Below are 18990 nucleotides of genomic sequence, written 5' to 3'. Positions count from 1 at the left end.
ATGTTAATGTAGAAGCTCAATCAGAAAACTCCACACTGTACAATAAAAAACAATGAAAAAAATACAACCCAAGATTAGCTTTGGACAGTTTTGCATGGTAGACGATGGGGCAGCTTTTATTCTCCTCTTCACAATATTTTAAAATATTTTAAAAATATTTTATTTATTTATTTTTAGGGAGGGAGGAAGAAAGGGAGAGAAGCATCTGTCCGTTGCTTGTCTTAGGCACCCCAGCCAGGGACAGATGGACAGAAACCCAGGTATGTGCCTTTGGCTTTGCAATGCGACACCCAACCAACTCAGCCACAGCCAGTCAGGGCTAGTTTTGAAAATCTTGACCATGAGAATGCATTACTTTTCTAATCAGGCAGGAAAAAAAGTTTTCTTTTTAAATATACTATAGCCTAAATGACCAACACTAGGGAAATGGCCTTCTAAATTACAACTCATTTTGTTGCGTATTACGTATTTTTAAGTGGTGTCTAGAATAGACTGCTGTGACCTGGGAAATTGCTCATACCGTGGTAAATGTATAATGTGTTTTAAAACCAGAATAGGATGGATATAACTAAGTCAGAGAGGGGAGACACAACAGTAACTCACGACAGTTTTTGTGGGTTGTAAAACATGAATACCGGAATAAAGAATGGGGAAAAAATTAAAAAGGGTTCTTTATTAAAAGTTTCTAAAATATGTGTGTGTTTAAGCCCCCACATTCTATGTTCTGTGATTTGGATAAGTTTGGGATCTTTTTAGGATTTTTTTAAAGCACGGGAATGTTGGGGACAATTATTTCAATGTATTTAGTCTGAAGCTTTTGAGTGGCGCGTAGATGCGGCCTCTTCGAATTCAGGTTTCACAGAGACAGGAACAAATATTGCAAACCCTTAGCTTTCACAGATGCCAGGACCGAACTCACGCAAAACTACCCAAGTGCCAAAGACTTAAGACCACTGCTGGGAGCCCCACTCCAAGAAACCTTCGCAACTATTTTTCCAAGTAAACATCTCCGCTTCCGACGGAATTATTTCCCCTCTACAGAGCTGAGTGGAGGGGAGGGCGGGGATGTGAAAACGGAATGGCCAGCTAGAGTCGAAAAGCCTTCTCGCAGCTTCTTTTCCCCCTACTCCGGCCACACAAAGTCCCTGCTGCTTAGGACCCCCTTGGTCCCGCGGCCCCACTTGCCCTAAAGGATGCGGGCCAGGTCCACGAAGTTGGCCCAGGCGCCCACACCTCTTTTCCCCAGCGGCTGGGGTCTTCCCAGGGCCCGCAGAGCCCGGAGAATCGAGGTGGGGTAGGAGCGTATACACACGCCCGCTCTGGTCCAAATCCTGCCGCAGAGAACAACGGCCAAATCGGGGGATTGGGGGGCCGGTAGAATCTGGAGAGCATTATGCTGCCAACTCCCGCAGGCCCCTAAGGATCTGCCCCTGGGCGCTTTAACCGGCCCCACATGAGGAGGCCGGGAGCTTTTCCTCGGCTCGCCTGGGTCTGGTGCCTTAGCCCGTCGCCGAGCAGCCCTCCTCGCCGTGGCCGAGGCTCCCGCGCCGGGACCCGGCCCTGCACCGGACTTGGAAGGGGCTCTGCGTCTCCCTTCCCGCCAAGCGCGACCAGTGCCCCTTAGACTAGAATTTATTGAACCAGCAGAAGACCCGGAGTTGCGTCTTTGATCCTCCCTGGCTCCGGGATCCCGAATTCTTAAAGAAGAGAAAACAAAAACACTAACACCGTCTCAACGCGCCGCTCTGCCCAGCCTCGCGGTGGGCGGGCCGCTGCGTAGGACGCGCCAAGTTCACCCGCTGGCGGCTCGGGGTTCGGGCCGGTGTTTCCTCCGCCACGGACGGCGTGGGCGGGGAGGGAGCGTCCCCTGTGCCCAAGTTTAAGTCTCCAGACCCCGCGGAGGCCGAGGGCTGCGCGGGGCTTGTCTGCCACCCGCTGGCATTGCTCCCGCCGAGACAGGAGCTCTTTTAAATCAGAGGCGACGGCCTCGGGATGACCTGCTTGAATCTTCTCTAATAGTTCATCTGCTTTAGCTATTGTTCGTTTGCTATTCATGCATTTGGTTATCCTGATCATTTAAAAAAAAAAAACAAAACAAAACAGAGAATTGTCCTGCCTCAGAAATAAGGTCTGAAAACATGAATTACGAATGAGTGAACATGGAAAAAGTTACATTATGTTGGTCCTGACTAAACTGTTGGTTTACCTTGCCGTGTGGCCTCAATAATCGGGTTTTAAAGCGCAGGCCTGGAGAGTTTTCCGCGGAAAACAAGGACCGGAAGCTGGCCGGTGCGGCGGTGCGGGCTTGGGCGGGAGAAGCCCTGCCTCTCCCGTTTCGGATCCTTCAACAACCCTCGCCTGCGCCTCTCCCTCCACCCACCGGCCTCCGAGTCCTCGTCCCGTTCCCGAAGAGGTAAAGGAATGTTTACGGCCTGACTCAAGTTCAACGACAAAACCCTGCCTGGAGGGGGAGGGGTAGCTACCAACAAAACACAGCCAGACAAAGACCCGGCTCAGGTACGGGGTGCGGGGGTGCGGAGGGCGGCAGGCTGGGCCCGCCTAGGATCGGGGAGCCCAGGGTCTACTGGGGTCGAGCCTGTACACCCCCTGCTCTCCCAGAGCCGCCTCCCTGTCCCCAGCCTGGGTCCCGCGTCAACGTCGGCTGCGCGCCCGCCTGGGTGGGAGTGGGGCGGTCACAGTCTGCGCGGGAAAGACGTCTGAGCACAGAGCGAACTTCTCCCGCGTCCCGGACTGGGCGAGGACGCCCCTGCCTCTTCCCCGGCGCATCCAGAGCCCGCGGCCAGACCGCCGGACGTCCTCCCGCTACGGCCTGCGTTCTCCTGTTCCCTCGCCGAGGTTCGCTCCCATCTTCCCTCCAGGATTTGATATTCTAAGCACCAAAGCCCTTCTCCAACACAACCTTTTCTGGGAAGCCTTTCCAGGTGCCATGCGGAAGGGGGAAAGCTTTTTCACTCCCTGTTCCCCTTTCGCTCCACCTCACCATGTCAGAAACACAGTGCCCGGCCTCAGGCCACATCCGAGGAAGCTGCAGACTCAAGCTCCGGGTGGAAGGAGAGCCAGGACCGGGTGGGAAGGGAGATGGTATTCCCACTGTCTCTCCCCCAGCCTCCCACCTCCAATGGAAGGCTTTGCATGCAAAATGAGTAGTGGATTGGGAAAAAAAATTCCATTTCTGTTTAATCCCCTGTGTTGGCACTTACGCAAATCTGCCCAGGGCACCCTGAAGGAGCTGGGTCTGGGGAGTTTGAGTGCACCTGTGTGGCATCAGGGGATGGCTGCAGAGGGACACAGGTGTTCGCCAGGCCTGGAGGGATCTTGTGAGGAGAGGTAAGTGGCGGGCAGGGAAAAGGCTGCGCTTCCCATTCTCTCCTCCCGATGGTGTAGATGCAGGAGCTAAGGCGTTAAGAGCTCCTGCTTTGGGGGCTGGCTCTGCCACTGTGCCCTGAGTGACACCACTCAAGCAACGTAGTCTCATGTTTTTAAATTTTGTAATGTGTTCACACAGTTGCAGGTTTTGTCAATATGGGGCAGTCACTCTGAGGGGGCATGGGCAGGAGCTGGCAGAGGGAGGATTAGGTGAGCCCTAAGCGGGCCTATAGACTACCTTGCCACCCGAAGACCAACAGTGCCAGTGGCTAGGGACATGGGCGCGCAGCCCCACATTACTGCTGTGCCAGGCCCTGAACCCCTGCGCGCGTGTGCCAGGGCCTGGGAGTGCCCCCCCTGCCCCCCCTGCCCCCGTTGTGTCTCAGATCCTGGCCCTCAGCAGGCTTTCGAAGAGGGCATCAGAAGGGGGGGAGAGAGTGTAGGAGGCTGGAGATTACGGTGCACTGATTTATTATCTTAAATGGCCAGAACCTTTTGCTTAAGGGTGAGTTAGTAAATCATGACTGTCATTACACTTAATTTTTGCCCCGTTTTCAAAGTAGGTGGTTTGTAAAGTATTGTTATACCTTTAAATAAGAATAATAACAATAACAAACTATTCGTTTTTTCTGTGCCAGGACTCCATCCAGTTGGAGACAAACGTGAAGTCCTATGGGGGCTTGTGCTGGCGCTTACTCCCCCCACCCCCCACCCCCTGCCTCTCCCCCGGGGAGGCCGCACCAACCCGCGTGCTGTGAAGCACTTTCTTTGTCCCCTTCTGCCCGGTCGGCTTCCTCCTTTCTCCAGAAACCCTAAAGGAGGGGCCACACACTGGGTGGTCACTGGGAGAGCCTGAAGACCGCCCTTCCTTGCCCACCCAGAGAGCTGAGGCCCCCAAATTTCTAGGAGGACCCCTCCAGGACCTCCCTGAAGTGGGTACAGACCGAGAGAGCGGTACTTTGTTAGGGAGAAAAAGCAGTCTTGATAGTGAAATGGGGCCCGTCTCTGGTCAGGGAAATGGGCGCATAACACTCTTGTTCTCTCTGCAAAGGCCCGGATCGGATTCAGTTTGCCCCAAGGCCCTGAGCTCTGCAGGGCTGGGCCCCGGCAGGAGGGGGGGGGTCAGCTGCGAGTGGCACGGGGCTTGGCTGAGCGCCTTAAGCTAGAGGAAGAAGGACAGGAACGCCACTTTGGGTGCCCCTCTCCCAGCAGAGTCTGAGGCGAGGCTTAGCAAGAGGGCACCACAGTCCGAGGCTCCCCATCCCGTGGCTGCGTGCGAGTCAGTGGGGCAAAAAACGTGGCGTCCTCTCCTCAGTGCAGACTGCGAGGCCTTCTCGCCTCCGCACCAGCCTCGGCGTCTGCAGCCCGTCACTGTGTCACTGTGTCACTCTGGCCCTTCCCCGGGGAACTTGGCCTCCTCCCTCCTTCCCAAGGCCAGTGATGTGCCCCGCCTTCCCTCACCTTCCTCCCTTTTCCCATAAAACTTTCAGAATGAAGCGGGGAGGAGGCGGCGAACGCCCGCCTGAAACTTCAAGTTCAGTGGCATTGGCCCTAATTCTGTCCTCGGCTCCGGGCGCCAGCTAGACGCTTCCTTTCCCTTTCCATCATTCCGGGGGCGATTGCACTCTTGCTGCCTCCTACCTCTCTCTCTTTTGGGGGGCAATTTAGGGGAGGAGGCAGTGGTGGAACTCTTTTTTTCTCCTTCTGCTCCCACCTCTGCCACCCTCTTTCTACGCCGAGGTAACTGGTAGCTGAGAGAAAGAAAGGTTGGCATCCTCGTTGGATGTTTTTAAACCTCCAGCGCCTGGCCGGGGAGGCGGCGGGGGTGGGGCCCCCACTCGGACGCGAGGTCGAGGGCCCTCTATCACTTTCTCCCCGTTTCCCAGAAAGGGGTTATTCAGGTGGGTGAGAGTGTGATGCACGTTTCTTTCAAAAACAACGGAACCCCCTCCCTTCGCCCCTTCCACAGTCGTAGCCTCCGCGCTTTATTTCAAGTTGTTGGTAACGGCGTCATTGATTTAATTCAGAGTTGTAGCGCAGAGTTCTCCTCCCCCAAGAAAACCTAATTAAAGTGCAGCACTCGGGAGCTTGAGTAAAACTTTCAAGAACCGGAGGAAAGGAGGGCAGTTTGCTTCGCGCTGGGGGAGGGGAGCCGGCGCCGCGGGTAGAGCTGTGCGGCGGGACCAGGACTTCGTCCTCCCGCAGGGACAGCTTCCGGCCCTGGAACGACCCAGGACGTGGGTGACCTGGGGGACAGGGAGGGGGCAGCGGTGCGGACTCACGGCCCGCCGGGGCCTGGGGAGCTCCAGGGCGACCAGGAACTTGTGCCCGCAGGAGTGAACCCTGAAACTGGAGTCCCCCTGCGCTCTGCGCGCGGCCGCTGCGGGAACGCGGATTCGCGTCTAAGCATCTCTCGACCGTAGGCCTTCGGGAGCCTAATAAAATCCACCGGTTCGCAAGGGGTAGTGGTTTCGCTCCTGGAGCCAGTGTGGCCGCGCCCCACGATCCAGCTCGCACGTTTGCGGAGACTCAGCCAGAGGAGCCGTCTGGGAAGGAGGAGGAGGGAGGGAGCGCAGCTCGGAGTTAGGCCTCCGCGGTGAAAAGCTGCCTGGCGGACTTTCCGGAGTGTATTTGTGCACCTTTGCGCGTCTTTGTCCGTGAGAATATCGTCTGAATGTATCTCTACTGTAGCCTTCAAGGGCCCTGTTCAAAAGCAATACTGCGGGCAAGTGAATGTAGATATGTGAGGTTTTGTTGTAATTTAGACACAAATTAGTGAAAGATTTTTAAAGGTTGGTCTCGGTGGGAGATGCGGGGAGAGATTACAATTCGCCCCGGGAGTAAAATTAGTGTTTGCAGATTCCTCCCCGTTCACCCACCACCACCGCCGGCCCCCGGCCAAAAAGGGTTTAATACAAAACAAAATGTATTTATTTATTTTTTTTTGCTCAGGGCCCATACAAGTAAATCACTCAGGAAAAAAGGGGACGCCCGCCGAGAATTGTTCTGCGGAGATAAACACCATGACGCTCCAGGGCAAGGAAGGCCTGGGCGGGGGAAGGTGGCGCTGTGGCCTTGGCCTGGAGCCCCGACCGCCCCATTCTTTCTCCACTCGAGATCGCCCGTGCTGTCCTCCTGGCCTCCCTCCTGGTTCTCTTGGCATCTGGACCGGCACATCTGCCAACACCCAGGCCCAGTTCCAGGCGACTCCAGGTCCTCGCCTTCCGCGGGACACGCAGTCCCAAACTCTGGAGCCCGGAGGCTCCGGCACCGGGAAGCCGGAGAGGCTCCGAGCGGGTTACAACGCAGCGGATCCGCAGGTTTCCCTGAAACGACGAGCTTTGGCCGGAAGGGGGCGCCCTTGTCTTTTGAATAGTCCAAACTCACAGTGGTAGCGAATAAATCTCTAACATCCCAAATCTTTTGTTTGTTCCGAACAGAGGAACCGCGAAACACTAAGCCCCTGATAGCGACGCGCAGAAAGTCCAGAGTCTCGGGGCGTGACTCCTTCAGGCCTCCAGGCCACCGCGGGTAGTCCAAGTGGCAACCCTCCTGTGGCCCTTTCCCTTTTCGTGGCCTTTTCCCAGGCCACGTGGTAGCGTGGCACTCCGCGTTGCCTGTCCCGCACCCTACCCTCACGCTTGTCATCTGTGAAGTCCCACCATTCCTGATGCAGCAAGGCAGGGGGTTGCCACACACTACCCCGAAGGACACTTGAGAAACTGATGTTAAAAGCTACTTGCTTGGGACTTCCCTTGAAGGGGAACGTAGGAAGCAGAAAGCAACCTCCTCTGAGCCGGGCACCTTATGGAGGAGCTTAAATTGGACCAGGGGGCTTAGAAGGGTTTTTTTAATCATGAAATTGACATACACCGCCCCCCGCCCCGCCCCCAGTGCACACACTCTAAGAGACCCAGGGAGGGAGGGTGACTGCCTGCCTCGGGGCCTTTCCTTTTTGCTACACAGATTTAGGGGAGTCTGAGTCGCTTCCCAGCTCCTTCCCGTAAGAGAGCCAGGACCAGAATCCCACCCCACCGCAGGCTGAAAATACCTGCAGCAGCCGTCCCGGGTGGTTCCTGGAGAACTGCAGCCAATATGACTCTGAGAGGGAACTGCATCAAGACCGTGGCCACGGCCCCCTGCCCACTGTCACCGCCAGCCCATCGGCAGCTGGGTGGCTCAAAACGTCAGTCCGATGGGTCCTCTCCACTTCATGCCTGTGCACTAGGTCACAGGGAGCATGTGCCTAGACTCTTGTGACCCTGGCTGCAGGAAGATCCAGCACAAAACCGCCGGCTTTGCCGCCGGCCAAGTTACCAAGTCCCACCAGGCGCTGTGCCTGGGTACACGACATCAGGGAGCTGGCACCGTCGCGAAGGGACTCAGTGTCGGAATCTCCAGCTCCAGGAACTACCGGTCTTGCCCCAGGATTCGGGAATTCTGCACTAAGGGTCTCTAAGTGGGGGGGGGGGGGATGGGGTTGGCGCCAACACGCCTTCCACCCACCCAGGATACTGGCTGTGTGGGCTGAAGCACCGCAGAGCCAACAGGAGACTTAGTCTGTGGTCACTGCCGCCTAGGCTTCAGGGTATTTCCCACCGTGAGCCTGGACCTGTGGGCTCCTGCCACCCTCGGTTCTTTCAGCCGCTGAAGGGCCTGCCGCATCTCCCCACACTGAGACCTGCAAGCTCCTCTGGGTGTTACAAGGACATAAGCAGAGGACGAATGGGTGGTAAATGCGGCCATTTTCAGGGGTTCTCTCCTGCCCAGCTATACCAGCATGTCTGGGACACGCTTGCCAGTAGGGTGAGATTCTACTGTCTCCTTCTGTAGCTCTTTGACCCTGACAGGGACTGAGTTAGAAGGCCACAGACACCTATTTAATGTGGCACCCAAATGTCCAATGAAGTCTGACCTGCTTACCAGCAGGTCAGAACCACCGGGAACCTTGGGGGAAGACTTGGAGAGTGTTGGGGCGGACGTGAGAAATGGCAAATTATCCAGGCTCATTCTCAAACTCCACTTCTCCAGAAGGAAGGAAGACCCAGGCCCAGTGGGCAGCCCGCTAGCTTCGTTTTCATACAAAGACAAAATCTAAGAGTTGGGGATGGGGACTCCCAAGACCAGTGGGTACAGCCTGTGGGGCGGGCAAGGAGGGAGGGGGTAGCACCCTCCGGTGTTGCCCACCTTGCCCGGCTGTCATCTTAGAAAAATGCTAAATGAGCAACGTAGTCACAGGGGTGACTCCGTCACCTCCTCTCCCCGGCTGGCACGGAGGCAGGGGATAGGCTTTGGGAAAAAAAGCTTCCCTGTCACAATCTCCTTCCAAGTTTATTCATGATTAGTTCACTCCACGAAAACTGTTTTGGTAGTGCTCCACAGAGCTCCAGGCAGAGAGTATGAGACTAATGATCATGGCATCTAGTACTGGTTATGGTTATTATCGCCACTGTCAGGATGAATGATTAAACCGGGACAGGTCCCTTGGGTGGTGTCCCTTCGGCAGATTAGGCTGTAACTCTGGGCCCTGCTGGCTTTCTGGGTCATATGTCAGGTCCTCAGGCTGTCCGGTGAGAAACAGCGCAGGAGCCATGGCCTGAAAAGAGTGTCCCCTCTGGTGGCCCCTCAGCAGAGTCCTAGTCCCCAGCCTCTCCCTGGCAGACTCCTGGCCTCCCCAGGATACCTCCCACCTTCCTCTCCCCAAGCCAGGGAGGTCCCTCACTGAGGAGAGCTGGTCTTGACCTTGGCAAGGACCTTCTTCTCCTTGACCCTGCGATTCTGAAACCAGATGGTGATCTGGCGCTCTGAGAGGCTGGTGGCCGCCGAGATCTTGCGCCTCTTGTCCTTGGTGATGAACCTGTTAGCGGAATACTCTCGTTCCAGCTCACGCAGCTGCCCCTTGCTATAGGGGATGCGTTTCTTGCGGCCTCGGTGGAAGGTGCAGCCTTCTAGAGGGTGCTGAGCACTTGAGTCTGTGAGGCAGGAGAGGGAAGAAGGGAGAGACACACTCAGACCCCTGCCCAGGTACAGACCCGGGCCCCACAAAGTAAGTCATCCTGAAGGAGCTCTCAGGCCACCCTACAGGTGCATGTGCGCTCCTGCTGCCCCAACGCACCCAGGGATACCTGGGCTTCTGGCTGGTTTTCTGACCACCTCCCAGCCTCGGAAAGAGCAGGCTCCTCGGGGGCCACCTCACCCATTACTGTCCTCACTCCTACCAGTCTGCAAACACACCCATCACACACAGCCAGACCTTTGCCCAAGGTCACATGCATTTCAGACTCTTGGCCACTCCTATAGATTCAACAGGCAAATTCTGTACAGAAGGGAACGCATGTCTGCCCCCATTCCCAGCACACACACCAATGCACATAACTGAATTATGACTGCAGGAAACCCGAATTTTCTTTGGGAAACTGAAAAACTCCTCAGAGAGAAAGTGAGGGGTTGTATTCTTTACAGAACTTCCAATCTCTCTGTTCCCACCCCTCCCCACGCCCACACACGCACACTCACTGAAATGAGAGCTGTTTAGCCTTTTGTAGAATTAAACTGGGATCTGCTAAGTAGGGGCACCCTGAGCCCCATCCACCGGCAAAGACAGCCGAACACTCACACATATTGAGAGGCGTGTCGCAAGGCCTGTAAGGGATGTGAGGGGGCCTGGTGGCCCTTGGTTGCAGATGGTACCCAGCTCCGGCCCCACACAGGAACTCCGGGGGGCCTCCACCCAGGCTCTCCAACGACCCGGACCCTCTCTTCACAGTCCTAATAGCCAAAGAAGAGCTCCAAGCTCCTCCTCACCAGCCCCAAGTCTCCCTTCACTTTCTCCCAGCCAAGTGCCCGGGGGGCTTGCAACCCCATGCCTGGCACCAAGGGGACCCGGAATAGGGAGTCAGGTTACCTGCAAATGTGGCCTTCCAGAAGGAACCCGGTGGGTTCTGTTCTCCCTGGCAACACATCTGGCCGGTCCAGCCACCGGTGAGGGCCCAGGGCTGGCAACTGTCCACAGGCAGCAGGGTGTCCTGGCGAGGCTCTCCCGGGGCGCCCAGCGTCGGCACCACGGACACATCTAGGTAACTGGCCATAGGCTGGTAGGGCCCCGGGTATCCCGGACAGAAGGCAAACTCGGTGTGGCGGCTGGGGTACTCCTCCCCGGCCGCGGGAGTCTCCGTGGGGAAGGCGGCCAGCGTGGCTGCCTGGGCACAGGGTTTCAGAGAGCTCCGTGACACTCGGCAGGAGTAGTACCCGCCTCCAAAGTAGCCATAAGGCACTGGAGCTGGGGACGCCCCCTGGGGCACCCCAGGACATGGGTGGCACTGCTTTGGCGGTTCCGCAGAGCCTGGCAGATCCAAGGAGGGATAGTTGACCGCGGGCATAAGCGTCGGCGCCGCCGCCGGGTGGCTGGTCAGTGGGGAGTGGGCGACTGGATTCCGACTCCCTCCTGCTCCCAGCAGGACTTCGAGATCCTTGGCCCCGTCCAAGGTGGCAAAATTGCCGGGCTCCATGGGTCCGAGGGTCGGCTCATGGGGTGCTGAGAGTGGGGGATGCTGGGGGCACTCAGCTCGCTTTGCCCACCCAGGCCCCGGGAAGCCAAAGCGTTTTAAATCTCTCCCAGCTCCAAGGGCGCCAGCACTCGCTCGGCCTGACAGTCCTGACGCAGGAGGCGCAGGTGCCCGGGCTCGCGCGCTGATTGGCTGCGGCCGCGGGAGAGGAGCTAATAAAATCTGCAAGGCAGAAATTGCAAAAATACTTTACCCCCGCGCTGCCCGCCCCCTCCCTGCTCTCCCTCCCTCTTCCCTTCCTCCTCCCTCTCTTTCTTCCTCCCCCCCTCCTCCCTCTCTCTCCCTCTGTTTCTCTCCTTCCCTCCCTCCCTTCCTCCCCCTTCTCTCTTTCTCCTGTTGGAAAACAAGAGAAGATAGGAGGTGTCCATTCGCTGCTTTCTAGTGGCGGCGGAGGGTGGGGGGGGGGAGTGGAGAAGTGGGAGGCGGAGGAAGAGGGGACGTGGCGCCTGCCCCCACCTCCGTCGCCTCCTGTCTCTCCCTGGCTCTGTCTCCTGTGCTTTGGCAGGTTTAACGAGAGAATAAAGCTCTCCCAATAAAGTGTCCATCTTGTCGGGGGAAGGGGAGTTGGGGGTGGGGCCAGGAGGCCCGAAAGGGGAACCTGAGCGTGCGCCTGAGCGGGCGGAGGCCAGGAAATGGGAATTGAATGGTATTTCTGAGAGCCCCCGGCTTTGAGTCCTGGGTGCTAGCGTCCCGGTTCCCTCAGGCGCTTCCCCTATCCTGAATGCACTGTGATAAGCTGTGCCAGGTCCGGGAAAGTGCCTGGGATGCCCTTTGCCCAGGGACCCTAGCCACGGAGCCAGAGGGTTGCAGGACTGGGCTGGGGCAGAGGAGAACAGAGACGGAGTTCCAAAGAAGGAGTCATGAGATCTGGAGCCTGGGACCCCAAACTTTTAAACCCGAAGGGGAAAAGGGGCCTCTCGACAGGCCCTGTGAACGGGGGTCTGGATTTCCGTTTAAGGGTGGGGAAGGAGGTGCGAGGAGAAGACACAGAGACGTCCATCAGAGAGAGAGGCAGAGGCAGAGACAGAAAGAGGAGGCCCAGGGGCGGCAGCACAAAGGGGGGAAGAGAGACGCTGAAACAGGGGTGGGAGAGGATCTTATAAAATCCTGACGTTTCAGTGGGAAGAGAGAGAGTCCTTCCCTCCCACTTGTCTGAGCTCTAAGGAATTTTCAGGAAGTTGAGCCTGGGTGTGGGGTTTCTGGACCCCCAAAACGTAGGAGCCTGGCCTGCGTGAAGATGCCTCTCTGCCCTGTGGTCCTACTATGTTCGAGGAAGCCCAGGAAACTCCCCCTGGTGCTGGCACACTTCCACTCAAGTTCAGTGTCCAGAAAGCCCAGGACCCCATGGGCTCCCTCCAGGCTCTAAGTTTTCTTGGAAGTAAGAGAAGGGGGAGAGGGAGCCCCACCCACTGGAGTAGCTGCTTGAGGCCCCTCCACTGGGGCCTACTGTGTCGTGTGATTCAGAAGATTCAAACTGCTCTGTTTCACAAATCTGAGATTTTCTGTTTCCTTTACTACCCCTCCCAAATCCATCCTTGGGAGTCCACTTCTTCTAGAACCCCCAGTTTTTCTGAAGAAGACAGGAATTATTCTATTCTATACAGGGGTCATGGCAACTATATAGAACAGATCACCCTGAGCTCTAGGTGGGTTCAGCCTTGTGCACTCACAAACTTGAACCTGAACTTGAGAGCTATCTCTCAGGACTGGGCCCATGCAAACTGGAGTAGCAGGACTAGAGTGAAAATTAGATCACCTGTAACCCACGTTGCTGCCTTGGTTGGGGCATCCCAATACACTAAGGTTACTGTCCAGTCCCTGGTCAGGACACGTGCAAGAAGCAATCAATGAATACATAAATAAATGGAACAACAAATCAATCTCTCTCTCACTCTCCCCCTCTCTAAAATCAATAATTTTTTTAAAAAATTGCAATAATTGAAGACACCAAACTTGAAATTCTCACTAGATTTTATTATACTTGAAAACAACACGAGAGGAAAGGGAGACATCTCTTCAGCGGGTCTGGGAACTTTTGCTGCAGCATCTTTGCCCTGTAGACATCTTTGCTGCAAATATTTTTGTTGCAGACATTCCCACCACAGAACTAATTGGCCATAAGGCAATTTTGCCATTAAAAAAATACAATTGTGAAAAATAAGACAGGGACATTTTAAAAAGCCATGACAAAATTAAACAACTTTATTGTGAAATACAGAATATTTTGAGTACATTTAAAATGTATGCAGATTCATGGCAATCCTGCGCAAATAACTGACTGCATTTTGTGGACTGCACCTAAGCACTTGTTTTCCTTGCACGGGAAGTGTGTGCTCAGCTTCGTGCTCTCAGAGAGAGCCCTTGGTCTCTCCTTCCCCTCCCAGTCCACAGGCATACCTCGGAGCTATTTTGAATTTGGTTCCAGGCCATTGCAATAAAACAAGTCACAAGTTATTTGGTTTCCCAGTGCATACGTTATGTTTACACTATATTGTAGTCAAGTAAGTGTGCAACAGCATTATGTCTAAAAAAGATGCATACTGGTACTTTACCTTTAAAATTCTTTATTGCTAAAAAAAAATACTAAGATCACCTGAGCCTTCAGAGTCACAATCTTTATGCTGGTGGAGGGTCTTAACTTCAATTTGTAAAAACTACTATCTGCAAAGTGCAATAAAGGAAAGTGCAGTAAAATGAGAGATGCCTGTCGTGTGTTTCAAAATAAGAAACCAGCTCTTGGGGCAAATTATCATCCTCTGGAAGAAACGCTAACTACCTTAAGACCACCATCATATCTACTCATCACTGCGTAGACCATGTTGAGGGCTAGCCAAGGTTTATATATAACATAAAAACGGAAGCAACTGAGAACCTCGTCAGTGTGGCCATGAGACCACACCAACCGCTAGCTTGCATACATTAAGTCTGCAAAGGCAGTTGAAGATTAGTTTGTCAATGGAGAAATGAAACCAAATAAACAAAAATCAAACTGTTAGCCAGTTATTTTATCTCTTTTTTTTACAGCAAAATTGTCTTATGGCTAATTAGTTATGTGGTGAAAATGTTTATGGTCAAAATGCTTTTGGCACAGATGGCCAAGGCAGAGCTGCTTCTAGTGAAAAAGCTGCACACCCGCTGATGTTTCCCAGTTTCTAATTATGAAGGACAGAAATATCAGGATTTTTACCTAAAGACTGAATTTTTTTCACTGGTTTTTACTTGGTAGATGACCATACAGGCATGGACAAATCCCTAAATTAAAAATATAAATAATCATAGTCAGGCCCTGTGACCCAGCCACTCCATTCCTCGCCATATACCCAACAGAAAATGTTTACGTCTAACAAAAGTCATGTACTGGAATGCCCAAGGCAGCTTTATTCATTCTAGCTCAAAATAGAAACAACGTAAATCTCCATCAACAGTTCATGGGTAAATAAGTTGGACTATAATTAAAAATTGGAGTACTACACAGAAATTTTTAAAAACTACTGTTACCCACAACATGAATAAATCACACAGATATGTGGGAGAAAGAAGCCAGACACAACAAAAGAGTAACTTTTGCATGACTCTATTTCTATGAAGTTCAAGAACAGGTAAAAGTAGGTTACAAGAGATTACCCTGGAGAAGGGGACTCCTGACTGGGAGGTGCCATAAGGAAGCTTTCTGGAGTACTGGAAATGTTCTCGGTTTCAATCTGCAGGCTAGTTACATGGGTGTGTTCACTCAGTGAAAATTCAAGCTGTACACGATATTTCAGCACTTTACTGCACATCAGTTTATCTCTGTTTTTAGACGGACAACTAATTAAGTACAAAAAATTAGAGATTCATAGCACCATGGTCTGCCACTGTGCTTTTTGGATACGCGACGTTCTCATCCAGGCCTGGGGACAAAAGCACTGAGTGCGCAGACTCCGAGTCGCTGCGGATCGCCTGGCCGAGGCTGTCCTGGGGAAGCTCGCCAGCTGCGCTGGAGATCCCTCTGCAAACAGACACATTTCGATACAAACAAAAATTATGGGGTTTGTTGGCTTTGTTTTTGTTTTACTCTGTAATTTATTTAGCATCTACTAGATGCCAGGGAAGAGTTCTGAATATCTTTATTAACACAGGAGTATGTGCTTCCATCTCCTGTACCCGTGCGTGCACGACATCTGTCCGTTACCTGTCATGGTCCTCAGCTGGAGTCGGATGACATAGGATTAATTAAGTCTCCCTGTCTGAAAAAATTACCTGTCTGCCAATGGGCACAATAATTACTACCTCGCAGGAATGCTGTGAAGATTAAACTGATGTTTTGCATATAAAAGCATGTTATAAATGGAATAAGTGAATTACATTTGTGTTTCTGTACTTGTGACTGTTTCTAATGAATTACAAGACACTTGCGTTTATTTTAAAAGAAAAAGGACAGTTGCCCTAAAGAATACCAGCCTCTTCTTACTTGCCCCTCTCAGCTCTGAATAAGCAGGAGGTTCCCACCTGGAGAAACTAAGGCTCAGAGCACCGCCCCCACCCCCAACCTCCCTGGGGCCCTAAAGGAGTTCAAGGCTGAGGTCTCAGTACAACCCAGGCCTCCCCGCCAGCCTGGGCTAGTCAGCCCTCCCCCCCAGTCCCGCAGACTCCTTTGTGTCCTGCTGGGAGCTTCCAGGCAGAGCAATTCGGACCTCTGAGCCTCCCCACACCCTCAGCTCCCTTTGACGGACCGGGCCAAAGGCGCTGAAAGCCTCAGCTGCTCCTTTACATACTGGCCAGACACCTCCAGGAAGGTCAAGGCCAAGGTGAAAGTTAAGAGTCTGTTTCCCGCCGGGAGCCCATTCAGCGCGGCCCCACAGACAGCCTGTGACCTTTACAGCCGGGCCTTTGAGCGCGGCCGCCGCCGCGACCCCAGGGGTTCTGGCCACGGGGAGTTGGCACCCCCGTGTCAGCTCCCGCCTCTGCCTGGGTCCGGCCCTCCGAGGAGGAGGGGCCAGGGGCAAGAGGCGCCCACCCGACCCACTAGCAGCATTTGTTAAATTATGTTTTACTTTTTTGGAAAGCCAAGTGAGCGCCCGGTGACTGCGTTCCCCCAGATGGAACAGCGGCTGTGGTCGGAACCTCCGAAGCCTTCAGGTTGGTAGTGAGAAATAATGAGAATTTATTTGCAGCGGCCACGCTTCTTCTTCTGAAACGGTCGGGGCTCCCCTCCCCCCGCCAGACTGCGTGGCCCGGCTAAACTGCCTCGGGTCACTTCCTTCCCTCGGTTTTATGAAAATGGCCTAATCCGGTGCAATCGTCTCTCCCTTTCTTTTTTTTCCTACCCTTTCTTTCTGTCTGTGTGTTCCCTTATCTGTCTTCCGTCGCTTGGTGTGGTTCTTCTCTTTTTTACGTTCGTATTTTTCTTCCCACCTTTCTCTCCTTCGGTTTTAGTTACCTTGCTTTCTGTGCGTTCTTTCTTGTTTTGTTCCTTTCCGTCCCTAATGCTGACTTTCTAGCCCCTCCCACCACATGTACCCCCCCTTGGGGTCCTTTCTTCCTTTCCTTCACTTACACTAGTTTTTCTCTGCTTGCTTTTTTGTCCTCCCATTTTTCTTTCTTTCTTTTTTGATTTTTCCTTCCTTCTTTTTTTTGCTTTCCCTCTTACCTATTTCTTTAATTTATTTCTACTTCTTTCTCCCTTAGCTCCATTTCCCTCTTTCTAACCCCTTTCCCTCAGCACAGACACTCGGTCTCCCTTTCCAGCCCTCTCTATTTTCCATTGTTCTCCAAAGCCTGGAAAGGGCTCGTTGGGGCGGCAGCAGTCTGCAGGGCTGGGGCCAGCCTAGGCAGGGGAAGGCCTTGCAGGCCGGCCTGGATCGGCATCAGCCGCCCTCGGAGCCCTGCCAGTGACCGGAGCTGTGAAGCCCCGCCGGGGATGGGAGGCGCCAGGGCCCTTCTCCCTGAAAGGAAGTCGGACAGAGCCTCTCCTGGCTTTGGAGGGAAATCCCTTAAACAGAACGAAGGTGGGGTCTGAGGGCTGCAACAGACAGAGAGCGAAGGCCTGGCTGCTCAAGAGGAGGCCACCGTCCCCTTCCGGCTCTCCCGGATCAACCGTGCAACGTCCTTGGGATTAGGACTCTCTCAAGACAAAGCCAAGTGCTTCAGAGGCGGAGACTTGAGGAACCAGCTGAGAAGTTAGAGCGGACTGACTGTAGACTCCATCATGGAACAAGTGGGTCTATGAAGCAATGAAAAGATGGCCTCCTAAGAGGAGAGGCTACCCCCAATCCCACTGTGCGGCTGTCCTCGCTGCTAATGCCTAGAGATAGGAGGAGCCTTAGCCTAGCCCCCCAACTGTGAGTGGGGTTTTGATCAGGGAAGGAGGGAGGGAGTGGGGAAGGGGGGACAAAATTGAGGGTAGCTGAACAGAGACCCAGGGTCCCTGGCCTCTGGTCTTGTAGCTCTGGGCAAGCAAGCAGACGGGCTGCTCCTTGCATGCCACGTGTGTGGCTGGTGGGGTTGAAAGGCCCACTGGCTCCAGAGTCCCCTGCCTCCTCTTCTGACCTTGGGCTTTGCTTGGGAGGCCTGGATTGTGCCTCAACCATGAGGAATTCTGGGCCTAGAGGTTGCACAGCAGAACGCATCTTAGGCGAGGTCTGGTTCTAGCTCAGTGTGATGAGCAAGTCATTTGCCCTCTTTGTGCCATTGTTTTTCTGTCTGCACTGTGGGAGGAGGGGACAGCTGGATCAGCTGCTCTTTAAGCTCCCCTCAGGGTTCACTTTGGGCTGAAGAGAGGCAGGCAGGCGGAGCAGGGAGTGTTCTGGTGGTTGAGAACGTCCATGCAGAGGAAGACTGCAGGAGAAGCCACACAGAGGACACTAAGCTCACCACTGAGTATTCCATGTGGACCTAGGGTGTGGCACTGTTGTTAGAGCCTTGACCTGGCATCTGTGGAGCAACCGTCTGGGGCTGACTCAGATGGGACAGTCATCCCCAGGGTGTGAAGTCCGAACTATCCATTAAACAGGTGCAAACTGGTGTGGGAGATCTTCGCTCCATCCCCTCCTCCACCCTCACCCCATAATTCCATGAGGAACCTTCCAGCATTCCTCCCCCCACCCACCCACATACACTTGGAATGGAGCAACAAGGGTGGGATTCTCAAATGGGGACCTACAACCAAGGCCTTTGGGGTTTGTAGCAGCTTGCAGGGTTCTGGGAGATTCTGCTTCCTTTGTTGCAGCCCCTGAGATGGCACTCAGGGGTGAGGAATAGGGGGAAGAGCTTGCCTCCAAATTCAAGAAAGCAACAAAAGTTGCTTACCTCTCCACCTTGTTTTTTTCCCCTCGGGGAATGTGGAGGTGGGTGATAATTATCCGGATGAATCCTGGCTGCTCTCAGGGCTGCTCCTGTGTAGACCCTGCTGGAGACAAAGACTGCATTTTCACTCTTTAAATCCAGAGAGATGTCAGCGCCAAGACCCTGGTCCCTCGGGTCTCACCTAGTTGGCCTAAAGTGGAGCTTTCCATTTGCAGCCTGGGGGAAGGTACAGTTTGCGAGATTTGATCTCTTGCTCTGATTCCCCCCTTTCCGTTGCTGAGAGGCCTAAGACCATTCCAGTGGCCCTGAACTTGACCATCTCGTGGCCCACCTGTCCCTTCTCTGTCTCTTTCCTACCCCTATAGCAAAAGATTTTCCCTTCTCTTCCCACTAAGTTATCTCTTCCAAGAAACGAAGTTGGGAGAGGAGAAAGGCAGGCAGTTTATATACAAACGCACACACACAGGATGGAGCGAAGACAAATCCATTTCCACTGGGTAAGGCCTGTCCTGTCTGCGGTGCTCATGGGCTCCTGTCTCTGCAGGAGCGTAACTGAGATGGCAGGGAAGGGCGCTGCAAAGAATTTTCTCCTTAGAGATTTAAAAAGGCTTGAAAACAGCCCTCCTGTCTCCAAGGGTGTGTGCACGTGCACCCACACGCACCCACACGCACGCACACGCACACCGTCTGCCTTTCTGAATTTCCGCTCCAGCCTGAGATGAACCAGGTTGTCCCTGGTTACGACCTGAGAACG

The 18990-nt window shown here is 54.0% G+C and overlaps 1 protein-coding gene and 1 long non-coding RNA gene across 3 annotated transcripts; one reads left to right on the top strand and one right to left on the bottom strand.

The window, feature by feature from the left end:
- The first annotated feature begins 2381 nt into the window (after positions 1-2381).
- On the top strand, positions 2382-6806 carry LOC123816641. Of its 2 annotated transcripts, XR_006785321.1 has the most exons (3): positions 2382-2517; positions 2620-2856; positions 6340-6806. It is a non-coding gene; the product is annotated as an uncharacterized LOC123816641 (long non-coding RNA). The 2 variants fall into 2 exon arrangements; XR_006785320.1 differs by lacking the exon at positions 2382-2517 and having other exon boundaries at positions 2525-2856.
- Positions 6807-8699: 1893 nt separating this feature from the next.
- Positions 8700-11439, bottom strand: HOXB13 (homeobox B13). Its single transcript, XM_045835655.1, has 3 exons — positions 11409-11439; positions 10292-11114; positions 8700-9359 (listed from the first exon to the last, which is right to left on the bottom strand). Exons 2-3 carry the CDS (start codon positions 10893-10895, stop codon positions 9106-9108), a joined length of 858 nt encoding a protein of 285 aa, XP_045691611.1. The 5' UTR covers positions 10896-11114; positions 11409-11439; the 3' UTR covers positions 8700-9105.
- Positions 11440-18990: the final 7551 nt, after the last annotated feature.

The sequence above is a fragment of the Phyllostomus hastatus genome, unplaced genomic scaffold (assembly GCF_019186645.2).
Source record: "Phyllostomus hastatus isolate PE091 unplaced genomic scaffold, TTU_PhHast_1.1 phas_contig_210, whole genome shotgun sequence".
Taxonomy (NCBI): Eukaryota; Metazoa; Chordata; class Mammalia; order Chiroptera; family Phyllostomidae; genus Phyllostomus; species Phyllostomus hastatus.
The sequence above is the reverse complement of the archived record's forward strand: the minus strand, read 5'-3'. Positions and strand labels throughout refer to the sequence as shown.